Source organism: Nothobranchius furzeri, chromosome 18 (assembly GCF_043380555.1).
Source record: "Nothobranchius furzeri strain GRZ-AD chromosome 18, NfurGRZ-RIMD1, whole genome shotgun sequence".
Classification (NCBI taxonomy): domain Eukaryota; kingdom Metazoa; phylum Chordata; class Actinopteri; order Cyprinodontiformes; family Nothobranchiidae; genus Nothobranchius; species Nothobranchius furzeri.
In genome coordinates, this window is record NC_091758.1 from 44677486 (window position 1) to 44702350 (window position 24865).

At 47.4% G+C, this 24865-nt stretch overlaps 3 protein-coding genes and 1 non-coding gene across 5 annotated transcripts in view; 2 read left to right on the forward strand and 2 right to left on the reverse strand.

Annotated features, from left to right (window-relative positions):
* The first annotated feature begins 3723 nt into the window (after positions 1–3723).
* Positions 3724–10556, forward strand: ism2a (isthmin 2a). Of its 2 annotated transcripts, XM_054741961.2 has the most exons (6): positions 3724–4008; positions 6554–6760; positions 7595–7859; positions 8852–8983; positions 9183–9242; positions 9923–10556. In XM_054741961.2, exons 1-6 carry the CDS (start codon positions 3928–3930, stop codon positions 10438–10440), a joined length of 1263 nt encoding a protein of 420 aa, XP_054597936.2. In that variant the 5' UTR covers positions 3724–3927; the 3' UTR covers positions 10441–10556. The 2 variants fall into 2 exon arrangements, with proteins under 2 accessions (XP_054597936.2, XP_054597937.1); XM_054741962.2 differs by lacking the exon at positions 6554–6760.
* A 6151-nt stretch (positions 10557–16707) lies between these two features.
* On the reverse strand, positions 16708–16780 carry trnat-ugu (transfer RNA threonine (anticodon UGU)). Its single transcript has one exon. It is a non-coding gene; the product is annotated as a tRNA-Thr (tRNA).
* A 1020-nt stretch (positions 16781–17800) lies between these two features.
* hhipl1 (HHIP-like 1) lies at positions 17801–22177 on the reverse strand. The gene is made up of 9 exons (XM_015969112.3): positions 21707–22177; positions 20792–21438; positions 20572–20715; positions 20172–20500; positions 19808–19934; positions 19542–19687; positions 19389–19470; positions 18969–19051; positions 17801–18884 (listed from the first exon to the last, which is right to left on the reverse strand). Exons 1-9 carry the CDS (start codon positions 21983–21985, stop codon positions 18316–18318), a joined length of 2406 nt encoding a protein of 801 aa, XP_015824598.3. The 5' UTR covers positions 21986–22177; the 3' UTR covers positions 17801–18315.
* A 1240-nt stretch (positions 22178–23417) lies between these two features.
* The window catches only part of LOC107391696 (coiled-coil domain-containing protein 85C-A), a 4879-nt gene continuing 3431 nt past the window's right edge, over positions 23418–24865 (forward strand). Inside the window, exon 1 of the mRNA XM_015969111.3 lies at positions 23418–24196. Coding sequence (XP_015824597.3) covers positions 23551–24196 — 646 coding nt within the window. The 5' untranslated portion in view covers positions 23418–23550. The remainder of the gene's footprint in view (positions 24197–24865) is intronic.

Below are 24865 nucleotides of genomic sequence, written 5' to 3' on the forward strand. Positions count from 1 at the left end.
GTTTTATTTCAGATGTTAAATAAACCAAATGAGTCTACTTGTTGAATTTAATAATGAGTTATTAACAGTATATTCACATTTTAATCTTGCCATATTAATAAATGACTGTTTACAGTCAGATTTACTTCACATTAAGTGAAATAAACTTTTCTGAGTGTCTGAGGATGGAGGGATGTCTGAAGATCTTTAAATCTAAATCTATAAACAACAACTGATAAAAGAAGGAACACTTCCTCTAAAAGGTAGTTCCAGCAAACTTCCCAGTTTGGCCAAAATGGATCAGCAGCATATGAAAAATCCTTTTTAATCTCAGACTTTCTTTGCAAAACTCCATCAGAGAAACAACTCTTCAGACGTGAACCGTCTCGCCAGCAGACCCTGAGGTTATCTCGGACCAGCTGATGCAGATTCAGAGGAATACGACTTTAACATCTAGAAGTCAAACGACTCGCTTGCATGCCAAGAAGACTGTGTGGCCAGCAGGATCGCTGGGAAGCCTCATCACACGGGTACCATACTCACCTGGCGTCGGATGGTTTCAGTAATTTGATAATTTGTTAAACCTAAGTTAACATAGCGAGCCTTATTTTAAAACCCAGACATCACAATTTTCTAAGACACTTAATTAGTTTGTTCTAAACTTAACATCCAAGCTCATATTTCATCCTTGCTCATTCAGTATCTCAGTTGATGTCACCTTAAAATTCATCATCAATGGTTCGGCATCATCCTAGTAGTAGAAATATAGCTTGAAATAGATTTTTATAATTTATAATTAGTAGATATGATCTAGTATATATCGTTATAGTATAGTATCATTTGTATACATCATTTTGTAGTAAAGTATCATTAGTATTTATATTAGTATTTAGTATTTATATCAGTATCATTATAGTATAATATCATTAGTATATGTCATTATAGTAAAGTATCATGAGTATACATCATTGTAGTAAAGTATCTTTAGTACTGTATAAGGGTTAGGGTTAGGTATGTTAACGATGTGCCCCTGTGCTGCACAGCCTGTAACATTCATCTTTATGCTGATGATGCAGTTATTTATTGTAGTAAAGTATCTTTAGTATATATGTTAATTATACATATTTATGTTAACGATGTGCCCCTGTGCTGCACAGCCTGTAACATTCATCTTTATGCTGATGACGCAGTTATTTATTGTAGTAAAGTATCTTTAGTATATATGTTAATTATACATATTTATGTTAACGATGTGCCCCTGTGCTGCACAGCCTGTAACATTCATCTTTATGCTGATGACGCAGTTATTTATTGTAGTAAAGTATCTTTAGTATATATGTTAATTATACATATTTATGTTAACGATGTGCCCCTGTGCTGCACAGCCTGTAACATTCATCTTTATGCTGATGACACAGTTATTTATTGTAGTAAAGTATCTTTAGTATATATGTTAATTATACATATCTATGTTAACGATGTGCCCCTGTGCTGCACAGCCTGTAACATTCATCTTTATGCTGATGACACAGTTATTTATTGTAGTAAAGTATCTTTAGTATATATGTTAATTATACATATTTATGTTAACGATGTGCCCCTGTGCTGCACAGCCTGTAACATTCATCTTTATGCTGATGATGCAGTTATTTATTGTAGTAAAGTATCTTTAGTATATATGTTAATTATACATATTTATGTTAACGATGTGCCCCTGTGCTGCACAGCCTGTAACATTCATCTTTATGCTGATGACGCAGTTATTTATTGTAGTAAAGTATCTTTAGTATATATGTTAATTATACATATTTATGTTAACGATGTGCCCCTGTGCTGCACAGCCTGTAACATTCATCTTTATGCTGATGACACAGTTATTTATTGTAGTAAAGTATCTTTAGTATATATGTTAATTATACATATCTATGTTAACGATGTGCCCCTGTGCTGCACAGCCTGTAACATTCATCTTTATGCTGATGACACAGTTATTTATTGTAGTAAAGTATCTTTAGTATATATGTTAATTATACATATTTATGTTAACGATGTGCCCCTGTGCTGCACAGACTGTAACATTCATCTTTATGCTGATGACGCAGTTATTTATTGTAGTAAAGTATCTTTAGTATATATGTTAATTATACATATTTATGTTAACGATGTGCCCCTGTGCTGCACAGCCTGTAACATTCATCTTTATGCTGATGATGCAGTTATTTATTGTAGTAAAGTATCTTTAGTATATATGTTAATTATACATATTTATGTTAACGATGTGCCCCTGTGCTGCACAGACTGTAACATTCATCTTTATGCTGATGACACAGTTATTTATTGTAGTAAGCCAACTCTCACTGAGATACATTTTTTGCTACAAAAAGACTTTAATTCTAGTCAGCAGTGGCTGTTGGCCAATAAACTTCTCCTTAATAAGTCAAAATCATATTCCTTACTGTTTCATAAGAAAACCCTATAGATTGGCGAAAAAAAAAAACCTTAAGCTCTGTTTTCTCGACTCCTCTCCTCTGGAGACCACGGAGACCATAAAATATCTTGGTGTTTGGCTGGAACCTGATTCATCCTTTAAAACACAAATACAATCAACTACAAAAAAATTCTGTTCTCATCTTAAAATCCTCCATCCATCTGTTAACTGTTTTAACTTTCTGGTCAGGAGAAGCATCGCCACCCAGCTGCTTCTGCCTATTCTGGACTGTGCTGACATTATCTATCAGAACACTTCATCCTCCTGCTTGCACTCTATTGATGTTGCTTATGATAGTCTGTTGTTTTGTTCTTCGTTGTCCATGTAGGACACATGGAAGTGTGACGTGTCAACAGTTGTCCTGGTTCACACCTGCTGTCAGGACACAGTTTCACTGGTTTCAGTTCATTTTTAAAAGTTTTTACTTTAATTACCCAGATTATCTGAAAATACATTTAATTCCCTATAATTCACTTTACAGCCTGCAGCATATTGACCAGATCTTGTGTTTTAAGGCTCCGTGTGATTGGAATAATCTTCCTTTATCTATTTGTTGTTTATCATCATTCACTACTTTCCGAAGGGCTCTGGTCCATCATCTTCGGAATATTTGTCTACGTTACTAGTATTTGTTCAACTGCTGTTGCTTTTGTTTTGTCCTTGTTAGTTGGGGTTGTGTCGGTTGGGGTGAAGTATTGTGAGCCTTTGAGGGTGTGTGTGTGTGTGTGTGTGTGTGTGTGTGTGTGTGTGTAAATGATTGTTGTAATGTTTTGATTGTGATTTTTGCTCTGCTGTCTTGCTCCTAATTTTTGTTCTTCTTTTTGCTGTAAAGGAGGACCCACTCGAAAACGAGATGTTTCATCTCAAGTGGTTATTCCTCCGTATAAAATTATGTTTAAGTAAGTAAATAAATAAATAATTAAATAAATAAATATTATAGTATAGTATCATTAGTCTTACTACCATTATGATTACTATTTATTAAACTTGGTTCTGATTAATTATTTGGACAAAATGTAAAATATTAAATATTATCGATGAGAGGACTCTCCTTTAACAGAAAACGGATGATCTTTGGTAGCTAACCAGGTTACCTGTTGCTTAATCTCAGGTGATTATTAACTAGAATCGTTTAATCACCAAGAAACGATTTAAACTGGTCAGGCCTGAAGCCCCGCCCCTCCAGTGACGCCACACAGACGGACCCGGTTTTAAACCAGCAGCACGCGCTGGTTTGAGCCAAGAGGACCTGATGAGTGGGTCCTGAGAGAAGGACCCACGGAACCGGAGTCTCGTCTCTAAAACCAGAACCTGGTCCCGGTTCCCTTCTCCGGTAAACCTGCATGAGATGAGAGAATTCCACCGGCGCGAGGAGCGACGGAAACGCGGAGGTTGTGCTCAACATGCGGTGGGTCATCCCGTCCCGCCTGGACCTGTGAGCTGAAGGATCCATAAGAACCATGAATCTTCTGTGGCTGCTGGTTCTGACCGCCTCGGTCTGCGGGCTGCCTGCCCGTAACACCGCGAGCTCCCGTTCTCAGGTAGGACCGGTTCTGATGCTGCAAGCTGAGTGCAGGAAGGTCCAACCCAAACTGTTTTTGTTTATGACTAAATCCTTTCTAGAAGTCCTAAACCAGTCTAGAACTCCAGTCTAGAACTCCTGATCCAGTCTAGAACTCCTGTCCAGAACTCCTGATCCAGTCCAGAACTCCTGATCCAGTCCAGAAGTCCTAAACCAGTCTAGAACTCCTGATCCAGTCTAGAACTCCTGTCCAGAAGTCCTAAACCAGTCTAGAACTCCTGTCCAGAACTCCTGATCCAGTCCAGAACTCCTGATCCAGTCCAGAAGTCCTAAACCAGTCTAGAACTCCTGTCTAGAACTCCTGATCTAGTCCAGAACTCCTGATCCAGTCCAGAAGTCCTAAACCAGTCTAGAACTCCTGTCTAGAACTCCTGATCTAGTCCAGAACTCCTGATCCAGTCCAGAACTCCTGATCTAGTCCAGAACTCCTGATCCAGTCCAGAACTCCTGATCTAGTCCAGAATTCCTGATCCAGTCCAGAACTCCTGATCTAGTCCAGAATTCCTGATCCAGTCCAGAAGTCCTAAACCAGTCTAGAACTCTAGTCTAGAACTCCTGATCCTGTCCAGAAATCCCGATCCGAAGGTCCAACCCAAACTGTTTTTGTTTATGACTAAATTTAGTCCAGAAGTCCTAAACCAGTACAGAACTCCTGATCCAGTCTAGGTCTCCTGATCCAGGCCAGAACTCTTGGAGCAGACCCTTGGTGAACTGATTCTCTCCAGATTTTCAGAGTTTTTCTTTGGACTCTGGTACCAGAACGTTTCTGACCTTTGACCTCAGAGAGAACTTGCTCCTAACTCAAGGGATGAGCCAGGGTGGGGTCTTTCTGGGTTTTGTTGGTTCCGAGCAAACAGAACTTCACTGGCTGAGGTTTGTTTACTTGAATCAGCTGACTGCAGGAGGCGGAGTTCTGGTTCTGGTCGATCAGAAGATAATAAAAATCAGAGTCGTTTTCAGTGAAAGTGAAGGTTTAGGTTCTGCTCCGGGCTCATGAGGAGGTCCGGTCTGCACCACAGCTTCTTTATTCCCTCTAATGAAACTAATCCTGCCCTCTCTCATCCCTGGAATGTTTTAGGGAACGCGTTTGGGAAATGTTTTGTTTTGAAACCATAAATCCCTAAAACCAGCTCCTAGATTAAAGTCGCTCTTCTCCCTTTTCCTCGTCTCACTTCCTGCAGCCTGTTAAGCAAACATGAAGCTAATTTCTGGAGCAGGAGGAAGTTTATCTCCCGCTCCGAGCTCTAATGAAGGAAGGGTGCTGCTCTAACGGAATAATCCTCCCAGGAGGCTCCGGCACATTTTACAGAGGTGTCACATTGTTCAGGCGGCTGGAGTTTGAGCAGCGATCTTTAATGTAGAACAGATGAAGCAGGAAGAGAGAGGTCTGAGGACCGGGTCGGAACAGAACTTTAACCCTAAAGGTGCCTACTTTTATTGTGTTGATTAGAAATAAAACCAAAAGAATTGAAAACTTGATTTTGTTGAAGCAGAAAAGCACCGATTCTGCTTTTGTGCGACGATAACGAAACGATTTACATCAAAAACCACAATCAGTGAAAATGTAGTTTAAACTTCTGCTGGGTTCGGGAATTCTGAAACTTCCACGTAGATGTGTTGTTGTGAGTTTTTGCTCAGCGGCGAAGACTTTACGGACTTTATGCTGCATTTCAAAAATCTGAATTTCAAGTTGCAGCTCAGTCTGGTCTTTTCCCTGGTCAGTGAACGCACCGCCACTTAGCTGGTTTTCCCACTCCAACTTCTGTCTTTTCCTCTTCCAGGATTCAGATTTTGTGCCGATCAGAACAAGATTCAGACATTTTTACAGGCTCGGATACTAAATCGGTGCATCTGTTAGGATTTTCTGTCCCAATGCATTTTCTTATGACTTCGTCATTTTAACATATTTTTCTTCTATCCGTGACCCCTGGAGGAAAATCTGCCTCCACAATGTTTTCATTCCACCCAAATATCAGAATCCCAAACCAGGACTGAGCGGCAGTCCGAACCAAGCCTCTACACGGTGAAAGGACACTTTGTTTTTCTCTGTGGGACAAACCGGAACGATCAGGAAGATCCAAACTGGAGTCAGAACCATGCAGCTCCCGCTCCGTCAGGAGAAAGGAAACCCGCCAGGCCGACGGCCGTCGCTGCTGGGGTTTAACGGTTTAGCTAAAAATACAGAAACCCGAGCTGCTGAGGGGCTGCCGGGCTGACAGATGGGACAAATACTTCTTCCTGTTCTCACTCTCTCCGATTGTCCGTTTAATTGAGTCATGATTCCGGAACCGCTGGGTACCGTTTATTGATCTCTGATCGGTTCTAACGTTGACCCTGAGATTCCATCAGTAGCCTCTTCTCCTATCAATCAGCTGATTGTTTGTCCGGTTTGGAGTTTCATCCCACATAAACTCAAGCTTTTCTCCTTAATTCCCAAAGTATAAAGCGTTACGTTGCTATGGAAACGCCCAGGAACCATTAACAGATTTGATTGTTTTTCGTAGCTCCCACCATCAGAGAGACGAGAAGATGCTCCTCTGAACCTGAAACAGCTCCAGCAGGAAAACCTGCTGCAGACTCATCCCCTCCCATCCCGACACAGCGCTGGCCTCCCTCCACCCACGCCAGAGGAGGAACCCTTCGTCCTGGATCTGAGGAACTTTCCGGACCTGGCCAATGCGGACGCTGGCTCCCAGAATCCCAACATACAGGTGAGATCCCCCTTCTTCCTCTCCCTGGAGCTCCACATCCTGCCTGGCTCCTCTGAGAGCAGCTGCTTTGAGTCAGACCAGCGTCTTGAGTTTCAGAACATTCAGCAGCAGCTTCTCAAACCCGTCCGTGAACCTCCAAGCATCTGCACGCTGAGCATGACGTGAAAATGTGAAACACATGAGAGCTGAGTGCAAAAGGTCAAAGGAGCGTAATCCTGGAGGAGCCGTGGAGGTGATTAAACCAAACACACGTGGAGGAGGAACTCGTGCAGAAGTCACGTATGTAGAAGTACGATCCAGAAGATAAGGGGCTCCTTGGCTTCAGGGGAGAGACGCGTTCCTAACGGAGCCATCAGGACTTCTGCACCCTGATAAACACCAATCATGGGTCTCCTGAGTGTTTTTAAGGTGGAACCACAGAGAAACGTGCAGCTATCTGTGCATCTCTCCACCTTCTGCAGCACAGCGAGCCTCTTTCATACGAGCAGCGCTCACCACAGTCAGATCTGCAGGAGAAGCACCTGAAGCTCCGTGTCCGGAGATTCAACCAACAAGTGGAGACGAGGACCGGGACGAGTCCCGACTCCTTTTAGCTGAGGCTCTGTAAAGACCTACAGAAAGTCCCCGCAGGGTGTGTGTGTGTTGTTCCGTCAGACGGGTCAGAACCAGACCGGGATTAGGACATCCTGGGTCTCAGGCAGACATCTCCAGAAAAATTCCAGCTCTGAGAAATGGCAACGCTCTGTGGCTTTTCGCTGATGTCCTGATTCTGAAGGTTTGGACTCAGGTTCTGGTGTGGAACGGCTGAAGAAAACCAGATGTTCTGTGTTTCAGGTGACCATCGAGGTGGTGGAGGACCCTCAGACCGAGACGGAGGTGGAGATGGACCTGGTCACAGAGAGTCAGAGGAACAACTGGTCCGTTTCCTCCTCAGACTGGATCAACAGCCACAAAAAGCTGTTCTGGCCGCTGTTCTGGGAGTACCCGGAGCAGATGGAGAACGGGCTGCTGGGTGGAACCGGTTCTGAGGACTATGGTGATCCAGACGCGTCGGTCCTGGGTGGAGTTGGGGGACGTTGGAACACAGAGACAAAGTTTGGTGAGATTCACAAAAATAAAACAGTTGAGAGCATCAGAGGGGCGGGGCCTATTGGTCTTTAGACTTCTGAGCAGGAAGGTCAGATTGTTTTCTCGCCAATCAGAGTTCTGGTTCTGTCTGGAGAAACAACAGCAGCTTTTCTCTGACAGGATCAAAAACCGGAGTTCTGCTCCGTCAGTCACACGCCTGACTGCTGATCAGAACCAAAAACGAGCAGCAGGCCCAGAACATCCTGGACCATCTGTCACCATGGTAACGGATGCAGGAAGAGACGGATGAGCTGAAGAGTAGTCAGAACCAAAGAGGATGATGTCATTAACCTTCCAGGTTCTGATGGAAACAACTGGGTCAGGATCTGTTTTAGTGGTTCTGCAGAGTCCAGAACCCGGACTCTGTTGTTTTATGGTATCAGAACCAGAACCAGGTTCTGTTCACACTCAGCTGCTGCTCTAAGTGCAACTGTTGGACCCGGTTTGTTTTTACTCATTTGGTGCCGCCATCACTCTCACCGCACACACACACACACACACACACACACACACACACACACACACACACACACACACACAGACACACACACACACACAGACACACACACACACACACACACAGACACACACACACACACACACACACACATACACACACTCACACAGACACACACACACACACACACACACTCACATATGCACACACACACTCACACAGACACACACACACACACACACACACACACACACACACACACACACACACACACACACACACACACACACACACACACACACACACACACACTCACATATGCACACACACACACAGACACACACACACAGACACACACACACAGACACACAGACACACACACACACACACACACACACACACACACACACACACACACACACACACACACACACACACAGACACCAGCTGAGTCAGGAATCCAGAGGGTGAACTTCAAAGGCTTCTGCTCCATTCGTGTGTTTCAGAGAACGAGGAGTGGACCGGCTGGGCTCCCTGCAGCGCCACCTGTGGGTTTGGATCCCAGAAACGGACCAGAACCTGCGGATATGCCTGCACCGCCACCGAGTCGCGCACGTGTGACCTGCAGAGCTGTCCCAGTAAGACAGAGGCATCTGACTCTTAACGGTTCTAGTTCTGGCTCAAGCCCGACCCAGTGCTGTGGTACCGACCTCACTGGGTCACAGGCTGGGGGCGGGGCTAAGAGTTTGAACTTCACTGCGTCACTGTGGCTGAATGTTGGATCTGTTTATGTGTTATTACCTGGAGGGAGCTGATCAGTGTGTTCTTGTGTCGTAGACGCTGGGATGCCCGTTACCGAGGCGACGCTGCTCCAGACAGCCAGCAGCATCCAGTCCAGTGAGTGTGTGCGGCTCTGTGAGCAGCTGGTTTTCATTTTAAAGACCTTCCTTCCCAGCAGGCCCAGAGCTGCTCGGCTGAATAAAACCCGACTGCAGCTCCTAAGCGTTGGAATAGCTTTGGCTTTTATGGCTCTCCAGCTGCGACGCCGCGGCCAGAGAACGCCATCGCTCGGATTTCCTCTGCAAACATAAGAAAGGATGCTGAGGAGAGGAAAACGCCATCTGCTGTCAGAGGTTCTAGCTCCCAGCTCAAACCGAGCTGAACCATGTTCAACTCACAAAATGAGTGTCGGAAACGTAGAGCCGAGGCGCAGATGTAAACCTTTAGTACTTGTAGAACCCTTAGAACAGGGGTGGGAACCTTGGTCCTGCATGTTTTAGTTGCTTCCCTGCTCCAACACTCCTGATTCAGCGGCTCATGAAGCTCTGCAGAAGCCTGATTAAAACCAGGACCCCCCCCCCCCTCCCCTGCTTTTGACACTTTTTCACCACATTTATAAAAACTTGCATCTATTTTCTAGTTTATTCCTCCAGCTCCTTTCAGGCGGACTTCAACACGACGTCGTTAAAATCATTCCTAAATCAGGATCCGTAGCAGCAATCTGGACACATTAATGTCATTTGTGATGTTGACGTAAAACACTGATTCTAACCAAACCCTCTGATGTTCTGACCCAGATGTGGACAGCTGTGAGAAGTGGCTGAGCTGCAGAAACGAATTTCTCCAGAAGTACCTGCACCAGGTGCTGACCGAGCTGCCCAGCTGCCCCTGCTCCTACCCGTCTGAGGTCGTCTACGGCGCCGTCAACCTCCAGGACGTCAGACTCCGCAAGACGTACCGCTGGAGGGACGCCAGCGGGCCCAAAGAGCGGCTGGACATCTACAAGCCCTCGGCCCGGTTCTGTATCCGCTCCATGCTGTCCTACGACAGCACCACGCTGGCGGCCCAGCACTGTTGCTATGACGACCAGATGAGACTGATAACACGTGGCAAAGGAGCAGGAGCACCGGACCTGATCAGCACCGAGTTCTCCCCCGAGCTTCACCACAAGGTGGACGTCCTGCCATGGATCCTGTGCAAAGGGGACTGGAGCCGGTTCCATTCGGTGAGACCGCCCAACAACGGGCTGGCGTGCACGGAGAACCCAACGGAACCAGTGTTCCAGCTGGAGCTCCGAGAGGCCCAGGAGTACTGACCCACTCCAGCAGAACCCTAAAGACTCGTGAAGAAGAAGACTTAAGGGCCCATGTTCTGGTGTGTGTGTGTGTGTGTGTGTGTGTGTGTGTGTGTGTGTGTGTGTGTGTGTGTGTGTGTGTGTGTGTGTGTGTGCGTGTGTGAGAAAGCTTATTTATTGGCCCAGGATCTTTATTTTTATATCTGGAGTCTGATGAAACGATAATGAAAAGCTGCTAAAATCAGGAATAAAATCTGACAGAAGATTTTCTGTTCATCCGTTCATCCATCCATCTGTTCATCCGTTCATCCATCCATCTGTTCATCCGTTCATCCATCCAGGGTCTGTTTCCCCTCCAGCAGACAGATTTCCCTGTAATCCTAGCCTGTGAGCCCAATCCTGGTCCTGGAGAGCGCTGTCCAGCATGTTTTAGTTGTCTCCCTGCTCCAACACACCTGATTCGAATCACAGGTGATTAACAGGATTCTGCAGAGCTTAACAAGCTGCTGAATAAAAGCTGACGGTGGTACCGTAATGGGGAGGTTGCGGGTTCGAGCCTCGCTCAGTTCGTTGCTGTCGTTGTGTCCTTGGGCAAGACACTTACCCCCCCTAGCCTGCAGGTGGAGGGACCGGTGGCGCCGGTGCTCGGCAGCCCCAGGTCAGCTGTGGCTACATGGTAGCTCATCCTCACACGCGCGTGAATGACTGATTGTGTTGTAAAGCGCCTTGGGGGGTTCCAGGACTCTGGATGCAGGCCATTCAATCAGGTGTGCTGATGTAGGGAAATAACTAAAACATGCTGGCTCACCTGCTCTGGAGTGATTCTAGATTAAAATTCCAGATTTTCCTGAGGTAACTTTTCTTTGTTCTCCGCCTGATTTGTCACCGTTTCAGTCGCTCTTCCTTCCTTTTGGTCCGACCTTCACCTCAGACGCAGTCGGGCCGCAAAAGGCTCCTAGCGTGGTTTAGCTCCATCACGGTCCCGATCTCAAAGATCACCTGGTTTACTGATGACTGGCGAAGACGACACCAACGCAGGAACGTGTTCATGGATCTGAGAACAGATCAGGAGAAACCTGTGACCTGCAGCAGCATCACGCTCCTAATCCAACAGGCTGTCTGCCTTTAACGGAGTGCCGATGAGCATCAAGTGGCGGAGCTGCAGGAAGGTCAGAGGAGACTTCAAAAGCTTCTTGTTCACGCAGAGTCCCTGGCTTCCTCACAAGTGTCGACACTGTCGTTGACTCGCGCTCACACGGGAACAAAGGGATGGAGATGTTCTGGTCCGTCAGTCAGCCGAGGCGTGAGAACTTCTCACGTTCCTCCAACCATCTCCTGCTGTCTCCCACCTGGTCTGGACTCGTTCCAGCCTGACTTCCAGGATGTCCCCGGGTTTACGGCACGCTTGCAAACATCAAGAAGACTCTTTAAAGGTGCAGCATGAGAATTTCACAGTGAGAAGATCCCTAAAGAGTCGGATGGTTCAGTCTGTCACGCTGCGAGCGCAGGAGGACCGGACCCAAGACGCAGAACACCACAGCGCTCAAGGCTGGAGAGGTCGTTTAAATAAAAACAACTCCTTTCATTAGGATGAAAACACAAAAACAGAGACTGCAGGACTCGAGGTCAAAACCTAAAGTTCCAAAGTCGAAGGCGAAAAGCTCACTGATGAGCCAGATCCTGTCGTTCACTAGAGAGGGGAACAAGAACGCTGACTAGAACACGGACAGGGTTAGATACGCAGGGCTGGGCTGATAGGAGACGAGGAGCAGGTGCGTGGGGAACTGGGTACAGGTGAGACTAACAGAGAGGAGGAGCAGAACGGAGCGCACACGCACACACACAGTCATTCTGGAAGGAAAGTTCTACTGAAGCATATCTCATATCCAGCTGGCTTCCCAAAGGAAGGAAGGAAGTAACTACTGTACCATCAGTGAGTGAGGCTGCTGTGTCTCTTCTTTCTTTCTTTCTTTCTTTCTTTCTTTTTTCTTTCTTTCTTTCTTTCTTTCTTTCTTTCTTTCTTTCTTTCTTTCTTTCTTTCTTTCTTTCTTTCAAAACAAAACCAAATTAAATAATGAGCATTAGGGAACACACAACTGATTATAATCAGATACTAGATGATAATTAGAGTCCAAATCCTGTCGGCTTCTCCAGAAAATCCCGGAATAAAATTATCTGCATCAAAGCTCAGGATTAACGGCAGATTAAAATTAGAAAGAGCAAAGGTCGGTTTACAGATGTTTCCAAGTTTCTCTTTAACTAAACTGAAGCATGGACACCTTCTGAGTCTGATTCTGGGAATTCTGGGACTTCCACACCCAGACGCTGGCAGATATTTGGCTCCGCTGGGTCGATAAACGGACTCGCTGAACAACTCGCTGGCGCGTTGCGAGGAGGGAAGAGGAGGGGAGAGGAGGGGAGAGGAGAGGAGAGGAGAGGAGAGGAGAGGAGGGGAGAGGAGAGGAGAGGAGGGGAGAGGAGAGGAGAGGAGAGGAGGGGAGGGGAGGGGAGGGGAAGGGAGGGGAGACAAATACACCGTGCAACAATACATAATACATCAATTGTTCAGACAGCCAGGATTTTTTTTGAGAAAAAAATCCACCAACAGTCTTCCTGTAATCAGCTGATCAAACTATAAGATTTTCTTCCACCCACCCATCAGCAGCAGCCTAAGTCGAGAGGCCCAGACTTCCCTCTCCCCAGCCACTTGGGCCAGCTCCTCCGGGGGAATCCCAAGGTGTTCCCTGGCCAGGTGAGAGACATAGTCCCTCCACCGTGTCCTGGGTCTACCTTTAGGTCTCCTCCTGGTTGGACGTGTCCAGAAAACCTCACCAGGGACCAGATGCCCGAGCCACCTCAACTGGCTCCTCTCAATGTGGAGGAGCAGCAGGTCTACTCCGAGCCCCTCCTGGATGACCGAGCTTCTCACCCTATCTCTAAGGGAGAGCCCAGCCACCCTGCAGAGAAAACTCATTTCGGCCGCTTGTATCCGTGATCTCGTTCTTCCGGTCACTACCCAAAGCTCATGACCATAGGTGAGGGTAGGAACGTAGATCCACCGGTGAATCCAGAGCTTCAGCTTCTGACTCAGCTCTCTCTTCACCACGACAGACCTCAACCCCAGAGATTGGAGAACCCAACCGAACGTCCCAGACTCTGCTTCCTCATTGAAGATGTGGGATTGAGGTCTTCAGAGTGCACCACCCACCGATCCACAACGCCCCGAGTGGGTCAGACCCGATAGGACCCTCTTCAGCTTGACAGCATCCCTACCTTTAAAAACCTAAAATCTGCAGCTCTTTTTCCCGCTGAGCGGACGAGAGGCTGAAGCTTCAGGTTTCTAAAGGTAAAAACAGCGGGTGAAGGAGATGATTTATGTGTCTGCGACAACCTGCTCGTCTCTTGATGATCACCGGCGAACGGTGCTGTTGACTTTGGATTTGGTGATCCAGACGCGCAGCTGGAAGTCGCATCAGATGGGAATAATAACACCTTTTCACGCTCCGTGTGGAGCGTTTCTACCCGGCAGCAGGAATCTCAACCATAGGAAAGTGTTAAAGAAACACTTGAGGAGGAAGATTTAAAACAGGAAAGTGTCTGAGTTCAGCCGTCTGTTAAGAAAAGATGTTTTCTTTCCGCTCTGACGGGTCATCCAGCCAGAACCGGAGCTGCTCTCAGCGTTCGGAGACACCATTCATCAAACGCCTAACCCTCACCGGTCCTGGAGGAGCAGAGCTCTCCTGGAACCGCTGATCCCGACACAAACGGCACAGAAACCCAAAACCACATGTTGGCATTGGGATGAAACAAGGAATGACTCTAAATAACACAACTCGCTGTAACGATGCTGCACATGCTCAGAATCTTCTCCTTCCTGTGACGGTCCAGATCAGGTGCGACTGATGTGAACAGATGTGTGCTCCACCTGTGAGCTCCATGGTCCTTCTCAGGTGTGCTTCCGACCCTGAACCCACTGGCAGGATGAGAAGAGCCAGAAGCTCTGGAGGTGACGTCATGGTGAGCCCAGTGTCAGCTCTCTCTGGAGATCATCTCCACTCCACCACCGAGTTCTACTTCACCTCCAGCGTCGGCCTGCTGATCAGAACCAGAAACCGGTTTCCGATGGACCGTGCTGAAGTCCGTCTGAGAGTCTGGACCTCATGTGGACCAGAATCAGAACTTCAGGAGGACTGAGGTTTCAGGTTGATGTTTGGTTTGAGGGTTAGAGTGTGAAGCGCACACACACACACACACACACACACACGCACACGCACACGCACACGCACACACACACACACACACGGCTCTATCTAGATTATGTTGAGACCCTCATTAGGGGTCATGACCTCTACCGTTGAACCTCCCGTTATCCCCGCGGCTGATCTTTGTGCGCTGAAGCTCGGCTGTTTGTCTCGGGGGAGTTTGCTTAATAAAACCGTGTTTTCTCAGGAGGTTATCTGTGACTCCCGCCTTCGTTCGAGCTCACCTGGACCGTTTGTCTCTCGTGAGCAGGAACCTCCTCGCTCTGGCTGCCTCTGCTGTTTATCTTTATTATCTCTGCTTTCAGTCACTGTGTTGATCCAACTTTTACGGCGGTCAGAGGTCAGCAGAGCGACGTGCCTGCATGGATTCACACGCCGGGCCGCTTTCCTGCTTTGGGAAGACAAAACAGAGCCTGAGAGGTGGAACTCAAACTGTTGTTTGAGCCTAACGAGAAACAAACGTTAGCCATGTGCGGTCTGTGAGCACGGCGTGGGGCGGGCAGAGCCAAGTGTCGGTCTGTGCAGAGAGAGGTCATGCTTTTGGAAGTTCACGAGGCTGGAAGAAGGAGCTGATCAAAGAGCTCTGCGGATGAGGCCACCAGCGAACTCTAATGGCCACAAATCATTCCAGGCCTTTCATCTTCATTTCCTTACATGCTAACCTACATGAAGGAAAGCGCAGGAACAAACCGAGGATTAATGTGACAGTCGTGCAAGCAGAGAAGAAAGTACATCTGATTTCAATTTTCAAAACGAGCTGAGCGGCTTTTTTACACGCCTTTCCAGTTCCTGCCAGAGAACGGTTCGCCTTGAGTCCTAAAGCCTCTCTGAGGCCGATAGGAAGGTGTTTTTTACTGCTAGCAGCATGTGAGGTTTCAGATGATGCCGTGCAGAATTTAGAAGCACTTCAGGTGCAGCTCTGAATCAGAAAAAACATTCAGATTATGAATGAAGTTATTTTACTTTAGCTTCTGCAGAATAAAAGAGTCAATATTAGAATTAGATGTTGGCATAATTGATCTGAAAAAGCTTAATTATAAATAATGTGGCCTCGTTGTTACGGTAAACATCAGCCTAATACCAGGATTGAACATTTATTAATCTGATGGGATTATCACATTTACATGTAATCTATGAGAGATTATGTCTATGTAAACACATTTCATTTCCCCTGATATTTTATTTTTATCAACAAGAAACAAGATTTTACATGAAAACTAAGTTATTTTGTTCGATTCTGGCTTTTTTCGGTTCATGGGACTCTTACTGAGAACTTTCTCTCCTCTGATAATCCAGGATGGCACTCCCAGCGTTCCCCTTGGAGCCAGAATGCCACTTTAGTCAACCAGAGAACAGAAGAGTTTATTTTTTCAGACAAATTTGTGTTGCATCTTCGAGAAAATGTAATGTATAAAGTCTACAATTAAATCAAGACTATGAAGGTTTCGTCGTCATTTTTGAACCTCAGTGGACCATCTCTGTCTGGATTAAAACCAGAATCATCACTGACACCTAGTGGCTGAATGGAGGGATGACAAGCATCGGCCGGTTGTTGCTCAACCGTTTGGTTAGGTTTATAAAAAAGGAAATCCGTCATCTGAGTCTTTAAGTGGAATTTTAGGTCATTTATTAAGTAAACATTTTAATTAAAAATAGGAGTCACATTTTAGTAAAGTGAGTTCAATAAGAAATTCGTGAAACGGCTTTAGTTTGCCATGAGGTGAATACCACCTGTAATAAACTCACGCATGCATGTAACGAGTAGACCCAGGTGTGCTGACTGAAAATGTGTCTCGCCTCTTTCAGTCTGCCCCAGGGCAGCTGTGGCTACATTGTAGCTCATCACCATCAGTGCGTGAATGTGTGTGTGAATGGATGAATGGTACACTGTAGTGTAAAGCGCTTTGGAGTCCTTCCTCTGAGAGGCGCTATACAAGTGCGGGTCATTTATCATTTATCATAGTGCTCAACATGTTTATGAAGCCACTTTGTCTGGAAACAAAAAGCAAGAAGAGAAAAACCAAGTAGGCCCCAGCGAGGATCGAACTCGCGACCCCTGGTTTACAAGACCAGTGCTCTAACCACTGAGCTATGGAGCCGGTGTTACCGCCAAAATTCCTGCTAGTGTTTTTAACATTGGTATTAACAGATTATCGTTCACGTTTGTTAAATTACACTAATTCCAAACCTTTTTGAACTGCGAAGAAGTGTTGTCCTTCTAATTTAACTTACATAAATGAAACATATCCCAGTGTAACCATTTAGCCCGATGACAGCTAAAGCTAATACCTGTCCTGAATGAACAAATGCACAAGTTAAGTTTATTTCAATACAATGTACAATCACTTTTTACAAGTAATTTATTTATGCATTAACTTATATTTTAGTAGGATAACGCATCTTAAAACATTTAAAGACTTGCAGCAGTAAGAGTTATATGTATATATATATAATTACCTCAATCAAGACTGGCTGTCCAAATGACTAGCAAGAAAAAAAAACTGACATTAAAGGCACACTTGGCAGTTTTGGCTAGCTTTTAGCACCTCCTAGCGTCCGTTTAGTAGAACCAAAAGCGAAATATCTCCCCAGCCATCATTGGGGCAGCAGTTTGCCAAGGTTAAGCGAGTTGTCCAGTAATCTGAAGGTTGCAGGTTTGATCCTGGCTCCGGACTGGGAATTCTGCTGTTGTGTCCTTGGGCAAGACACCTAACTCACCTTGCTTGCTGCTGTTGGTCGGAGCGGTGGCGCCTGTGTACGGCAGCTTCGTCTCCGTCAGTGCGCCTCAGGGCAGCTGTGGCTCTAGCGTAGCTCATCATCACCAGTGTGTGAATGGATGAATGATACACTGTAGTGTAAAGCGCTTTGAAGTCCTCTGACTCTGAAAGTTGCTATACAAGTGTGGGTCATTCATCGTTAGTGTCTACAGGATTGATTCATCGCTATATAAAACAAATTAGCTGTTCACGATCTAAAACGTGCTGGAAACAGACTGCAGCACCAGGTATGTCAGCTCCACTTTTCTAAATCCTACAGGGGGCGGCCGCCACGCTGAAGTTGCGATCTTCTGGCCACAAAGGGCGGCGCTGCAACCCGCCTTTACTAAAAAGAAAATAGAGGCTGATGTAGGCTTTTTATTAAAATCATTTAGCAAATTATTTACACACATCCATCCAGAAGTATCAACATGGCATCATACGTCATTATGAAAACAGGAAAAATAAACATTTTGTTCTATAGGAGAGAAACTAGTCAAACATTTATTTTCCAGTCTACTAAAAGGCCGGATAAGTTGGATTAATGAAAGTAAATAGATTTTAATTGGAACACTGATGTGATTAAAACTGGACTAAATGTAAAATGTTTACCCTGGACCTCATTTTGCATCCTTAGTAACTTTATTAGAGAATTAAAATAGGTAGTATCCTGTTAAAGGAGCTTTATCATTTCTGCATTAGCGTATTTCACACAATTCCCCCATTTTGCTTCTGTTTTCACGTCCAACACGAAACTAATTATAGAAGATGAGTCTGCAGGTGAACCTGGGCAGCAGCTGCAGGGACGTTTTGGCTCAGTTAAACTGTAGACGGGTTTTTAGACCGCAGATTTAGTTCTTCATTCAAATGATTCACATTTAGACTTCTACAACGGGGGGTGAGTTTCCACAGATCACTCCAGCATCTTCAAGGTGGTTACAGTTGTGCCTCCCCACACCAGCATGTGAACACGCCAGCAGGTTGGACTCTGCTCCTTCACACTGAACATCGTCCAGAAGAATCCGGAGCTCCTTCCCTTCACCAAACTCAGAGTTACTGGATGCCTTCAGGGCATACTGGAATCCCAGCTGCCTGCAAACCACCTCGGCATCAGCAGTTGTCCATAAGTCATCGCACACGGTACCCCACTCCCCGTGGATGTAGATCTCCACCCGTCCGCGGTCGCTGCGCCCATGTTCGTCACCAACCAGCCTCACGGCTCCATTCTGAAGCTCAGACGCATCGTTTGTTGCGGGATTTACCTTCCGACGTCGGTCCTTCCGACGGGAACTTCTGGGTGACTTGGTGGTAGTTCGGATCGGTGCTGGGGTAGTCGGGGCTGGATCCACGCCTCCTAGATTATCAAGGAGCTCTAAGAGCCAGTCGTAGCTCTTGGTGGGTTGTGGTTCAGGCTCGTTTTTGGTTGGCTGCTCCAAACCAATCAGAGCTGAAGAAGGAAAGGTGACAACAGATTCAGATAAAGTAACAACCAAAAAGGGCGATTTAACACGTCTGTGTTTGTTCAACCTACATTCGTGTGGAACAAACTGTATGAGACGACTTTTTACTCTGACAGGAAGAGGATCATAATGGCATTGTCCCGGAGGGGCCCGTCTGCAAAACAAATCTTAGTTTTGGACAAAATCACAACAAACGGTCCCTTTGATGCATTTTAAAGAGAACCCAGGTTCAATCGGGATGATTAGGCGGCCATTTTCCTCCAAAATGACCAGAAGAATAAACTGTGAGGAGAAACATCAGATAGGCTCCAGCTAAAAGGAGCCGAGATCTTAACATCCCACCAAAACCAGAGCCACCCAGCAGCCACACACACCTCTGTGATCATAAACAGATGTGTGGCTTCTCAGATTTACAGTTCCTCGGATTTTCCGAGCACATTCAGAATTCCCTCTCTCCAGTTTTCTTTATAACGATTTAACTCGTGTCTCACCGTGACGGATCCACCACTTTATAAACGACGCCTGATGGCGACGTAGCGCTCGGTACTCCTGTGGACATGAAGTACAGCTCGCCTGCAGGAAAACACAAGTCGTGTGATTCGAGCCCAGCAGACGGGCTTTCGTGGGTGTGGCTGAGGTTTTACCAGCTTCGTCCTCGGCGAAGGAGATGATGTAGTGATGGTAGTTGTTGATGAGTCCGGGGAAGGCACACGTGAGTCCCATCCCCATGCAGACCGCGTTATACTGCCACCGGCCTCCGGCTTTGTCCTCCTGCAGACTCATCAGGAGCCTGAAACATGGAGACCTTCAGCTAATATCGTCTCAAGCATCTAAATGAAGATGGCTCAAACCAACAGCTGTCAATAATGTTGATTTTATTAGAAAAACGCACCATTCAGGTTCAACCCACCCACTCATGAAGTCTCCGAATATGTACATGCCGTTGAGGTTGGGGTATTCACAGCCGCGGTACACGTACCCCCCCGTCACGGACTTGCCCATCTTATGAGGATAAGCGTAAATCGGCAGAACGTCGCCTGTGAACGAAACAGCAGCCGGTGAGCAGGACCAGCGTGGTTCCGTCTGAATCCTAAAGATCAGTGAAGCTAAATGATTTCTTGTTGTTCTGATGGCTCTTGGATGATTTCAGAGCTGCTGTAGCCGACGGTCGTCTGTTGGATCGGATCGCTGAGGTCACATGTTACAGAAGAAGCTATCTGTGTTCTTCGCTGCAAAGGCGTGGAGAACCTTCACAGCTGATGTCTGATGCCTACCGAGCGAGCTGTTGGCACACAGCTTCTTATCGTAGCAGGAGAATCCCTCTTTGGCTCTCCAGCCGTAGTTTTGACCTTTTTCAATGATGTCCACTTCCTCAAACTTGTTTTGGCCCACGTCTCCACAGAAGATTCGACCTTTGCCCTCTTTGTTCCGTGGGTCACCTCGGTCCACCGAGCACCGCCACATGTTCCGGACTCCGTAAGCGTACACCTCAGGCCGGGCTTCGTAATCGTGTATGAAGGGGTTATCTGGAGGGATCCTGTAGAGCGGACCTCTCTCGTTATTATCCACATCGATGCGGAGAACTTTTCCCAGGAGAGCCGACCTGGAACGAAACATCTTTTAGATTCTTAGATGTACTTGCTTTGAAGGATCATCTGATGCTGTAGTCAGTACTTGTTCTGGGCATTTCCATATTTCCCAAACGGGTCTCCTGCCATCCCTCCATCACCTGTGAAGATGTACAGGTAGCCATCATCTCCGAAGAGCAGCTGGCCACCGTTGTGGTTGGAAGCTGGCTCATCGATCTCCAGAATAACACTTCAGAGAAGAAGACAGAGTTCATTACTGCTGAAAAGCTGTTGGTGGTCTGCCCTGGGCCGGCGTCCATACCTACCGCTCTGAGGTGTGGTCCACCATGTTCATGTCGTTGGTGGACACCCTGAACTCACTGATGCGGATCCTCTCGTCGAAGCCGACCTCCACAGAGTAGTACACGTACAGCTTCCTGTTGTACCTGAATTTAGGGTGAAAGACAAGTCCCAGAAAGCCTCTCTCATCTCCCTCCCAGGATGACGTTAGCACCGCCTTGGTGATGTTCAAAAAGGGTTTCTCCAGTTTGGACCGATCCGGAAGGTAGGTCCAGACCAGCCCCACCTGCTCCGCCACAAAGAACCGATGAGTACCGTCGTTGGCGTGCACCATGGCGAGTGGGTTCCTCAGGCCGTTGGCCACCTCCTCCAGACACAGCTGCAGGCAGCCATCTGAACCCGTCTGGACCCGACCCAGGTTCTGGGTGAGCTTCGGGTTGGTGAGCAGGTGGGGGTAGCAGTAATCGGCATCGTCTAGCTCCAGGAGCTTACAGAGGTGAGTCTGGATGTTTCTGTTTTCTTTTATCCGTGGATCATCAGAAAGGAGCGGGAGGATGGAGTGGCACTTGGTCCAGAACCGGGAGCAGTAATCCGAGCAGAGACCGGGGATGGTTCTGAGCGGGGTACTCGGGTCTTCAGCATCGAACAGGTGAGCGGCATATGGAGAACATTCCTAAGATGGACAGCAGAACATTTATGAGCGCGCTCGGTCTGCAGTCGAGTTCTGACTAATGACTTTATAAGGTTTCTAAGAGAAAATCAAACATGAATAACTTAACAGAAGAGGTTAAGTCAGGTGTGGAAACATCTGGTCACATCTGGCTGACAAACATCTAAACTCGGTTTTAGTGACTGAGTTTGATGTTTCCTCTGCTCACACAAACATCTGAGTGTGCTCACGGCTCAGGAGGGCGCCAGGTGACCTTTGCCCGTGTGCCTACCTGGCAGAGCAGCTCCAGCACAAATCCCGCACAGTTTGCGTATCCGCGCTCATTAAAGTTCCCGGTGATCCGGTAATACCGAGCCATCAGTTCCTGGTCCTTCTGGTAGTCACAGCAGCCGAACTCCCGGTACATGACGCAGAAGTCCAGCTCCCGGAGGGGTCTGAAGGGCGGTTTGAAGTCCAAACACTGCGGGTGAAGCTCCGCAGGTGTCAGGAGCAAACTCACAACGCACACGAGTCCCTGCGGCCAGAGCCGCGGAGGATTCACCCGCAACATGACCGGGACCAGAACCGGGTCGGACACGAGCTTCCTGCGATGGTCGGACTCCGGCCTGACCTCCGACGTGGTGACGCGCCGTGTGCGTGCTACAGAACAGCCGCAAAGCCTCTGCTCCTGCTTCTGTGCGGAACTTTGAGATCCACAGGACCCGAGCTGTCCAGCAGGGGGCGCCAAAAGCCTGGACACAGTTCTTCAAATGGGACACGTCTTGTGACGTCATTTTAGACTAAATAAAACGTAATTAACAAGATTATAGGTGCAGAACCCACACACGTGCTCGGAAACGAGTGGTATCAGGTTTTATCTCTGGCATTTATGTCTATTTGTTTACTTAATTCCTTCATTTCATGCCATCACAGCTGTTCAGAGACATCCACCTCAGGGAGTCCCTCACACACACTCTTACCAGAGACACAGCAGTAGATCTTCAGGGTTATTGGAGTTGAATCCATTTGTGGACACTTGGGTTTTACTGTGATGCAATAATTACAGATGCATTATTTTGTTGGAGCTCAGACCAACACCAGTCAACAGTGAAGGACACGTGGTGCTGAAGGATCTAATTCTTTTGGGTCATGATACATTCTGGAGTGCATGATGTGGATTTTAGCTGCTGAAAACATGAGGAAGTGTCAGATTTAAAGGTGTCCCAGAATTTAAGGCCACGTTGCCGTGTTGAAGAGCTTTGCAGGTGAGTCTGACCCGGTTCTGGCCTTGTTTCCCAAATAAAACAGAAAAGTTGTAACGGCTGCGGAGAAACGGTTTGTTCTGTCATAACCGTCAGCCTGCGAGGACTCTGCTGCAGGAGAGCCCCACAGCACACAGGGGCAGGAGCGCACCTGGCCAGGTGCATCAAATACCGCTAACACAGAAGAGAGAGACCAACCCAGAACAACAGACACAGAAAGAAATCAAAACAAAAGAGACACACAGGTTTCTGATCAAATGGGTTTTATTTGATCTTTACTCAGCAAATCCGGTCCGAACCCTCCAGAACAAAACTGGGTTCACTGGGTTGTTTGTGAAATAGAGCAGGAGCAGCCAAGTCCCTTCCCTGAGGGCCGATATCCAGCATGTTTTAGTTGTTGCCCTGCTCCAACATGAATCACCTGTTCAGCAGCTCATCAGGCTCTGCAGCAGACTGTCAATCACCAGGGAAACATCTGGGTACGGGATCTGTTCAACTTCAATCTCGACACTTTCTCTCTGTGGCCCAGACGGGCTTCCGTAGATTTCTAATATTCAGTTTCATTTTGGCTGTTTTAATTCTGATCTGCGGGGGGCGCCATTTCCCCTCACACTGCAGAGGGTCTCTCTCTCTCTCTCTCTCTCTCTCTCTCTCTCTCTCTCTCTCTCTCTCTCTCTCTCTCTCTCTCTCTCTCTCTCTCTCTCTCTCTCTCTCTCTCTCTCTCTCTCTCTCTCTCTCTTCTCTGCTGCGCCTCCTCAGTCACAGACGTTTTAATCCTGGTACATCAGCTGTTCGACTCGAGACGTCCCTCCCGAACATGGATCTGGTTTTAAGAAGAACTTAGGACCTGTTGGAGAACCTCAGACTCGGAGACATGGACGCGGCAGACCTGATCCGGCTGCCCGACGAGGATCTACTGAGGCTGGGGAAGAAGGATCTGATCCGAACCCTTAGGAGTCTGGAGAACCGCAACATGGACCTGATGATGGAGCACGGGAAGCTGATGAGGGACGTGAACCGGAATCTGCAGGTCCACCTCCACGAGATCCGGAGCCTGAAGGAGGTGAACCAGAAGCTGCAGGAGGACAACCAGGAGCTGCGGGAGCTCTGCTGCTTCCTGGATGACGACCGGCAGAAGGACAGGAAGGTGTCCCGGGAGTGGCAGCGCTTCGGCCGCTACACGGCCGGAGTCCTGTGGAAGGACCTGGTTCTGTTCCAGCAGAAGCTGACGGAGCTGGAGACCGGCCAGGAGGCGCTGAAGGCGGAGAACACCGAGCTGACGGAGATCCTGGTCATGCTGGACGAGGAGAGGAGTGGAGCCCGATCCCGGAGCTCTATTGACAGCCAGTCTAGTCTGAGCAACCTGAACGGGCCGGTTCCGCCAAGAGACGGCGGGGATGGGAGCAGCACGTCCAGCGCCGGGAGCGGGGGGAGTCCGGATCACCACCAGAACCTCCTGCTCATGAAGACTGATCCGATGAGGAGGTCCATGGATGACCTGAGGGTCGACAGAGACTGTGGTGAGTCCACATGGATCCACACGGGTCCAGGTCCACATGAGTCCACATGGTTTCACATGAGTCCACATGAGTCTACACGGGTCCATGAGACTACATGGACCTACATGGGTCCTCATGAGTCCACATTGGTCTACATGGGTCCACATGAGTTCAGACGGGTCCATGAGACTACATGGGCCTTCATTGGTCCACATGAGTCCACATGGGTCCACATGGGTCCATGAGACTACATGGGCCTACATGTGTCCACATGAGTCCACTAGGGTCCATGAGACTACATGGACCTACATGGGTCCACATGAGTCCACATCTACATGTGTCCACATGAGTCCACTAGGGTCCATGAGACTACATGGACCTACATGGGTCCACATGAGTCCACATCTACATGGGTCCACATGAGTCCAGACGGGTCCATGAGTCTACATGGGCCTACATGGGTCCACATGGGTCCACACGAGTCCACATTGGTCTACATGGATCCACATTTACCAGATTTCAGAGACGAATTATTTTCTTGTCACATTTTAAAAGAAAGTCCCATTTAGCTGAGAAGGCAACTGAACTCTAATTTAAGTTAAGGAGTTTTTTCTACTTTAAAACTCAAATACTGAGTTTTATGAGTCCATCGTGTAAAACTGACGGCTGCAGCTTATTTCCCTTCAGACA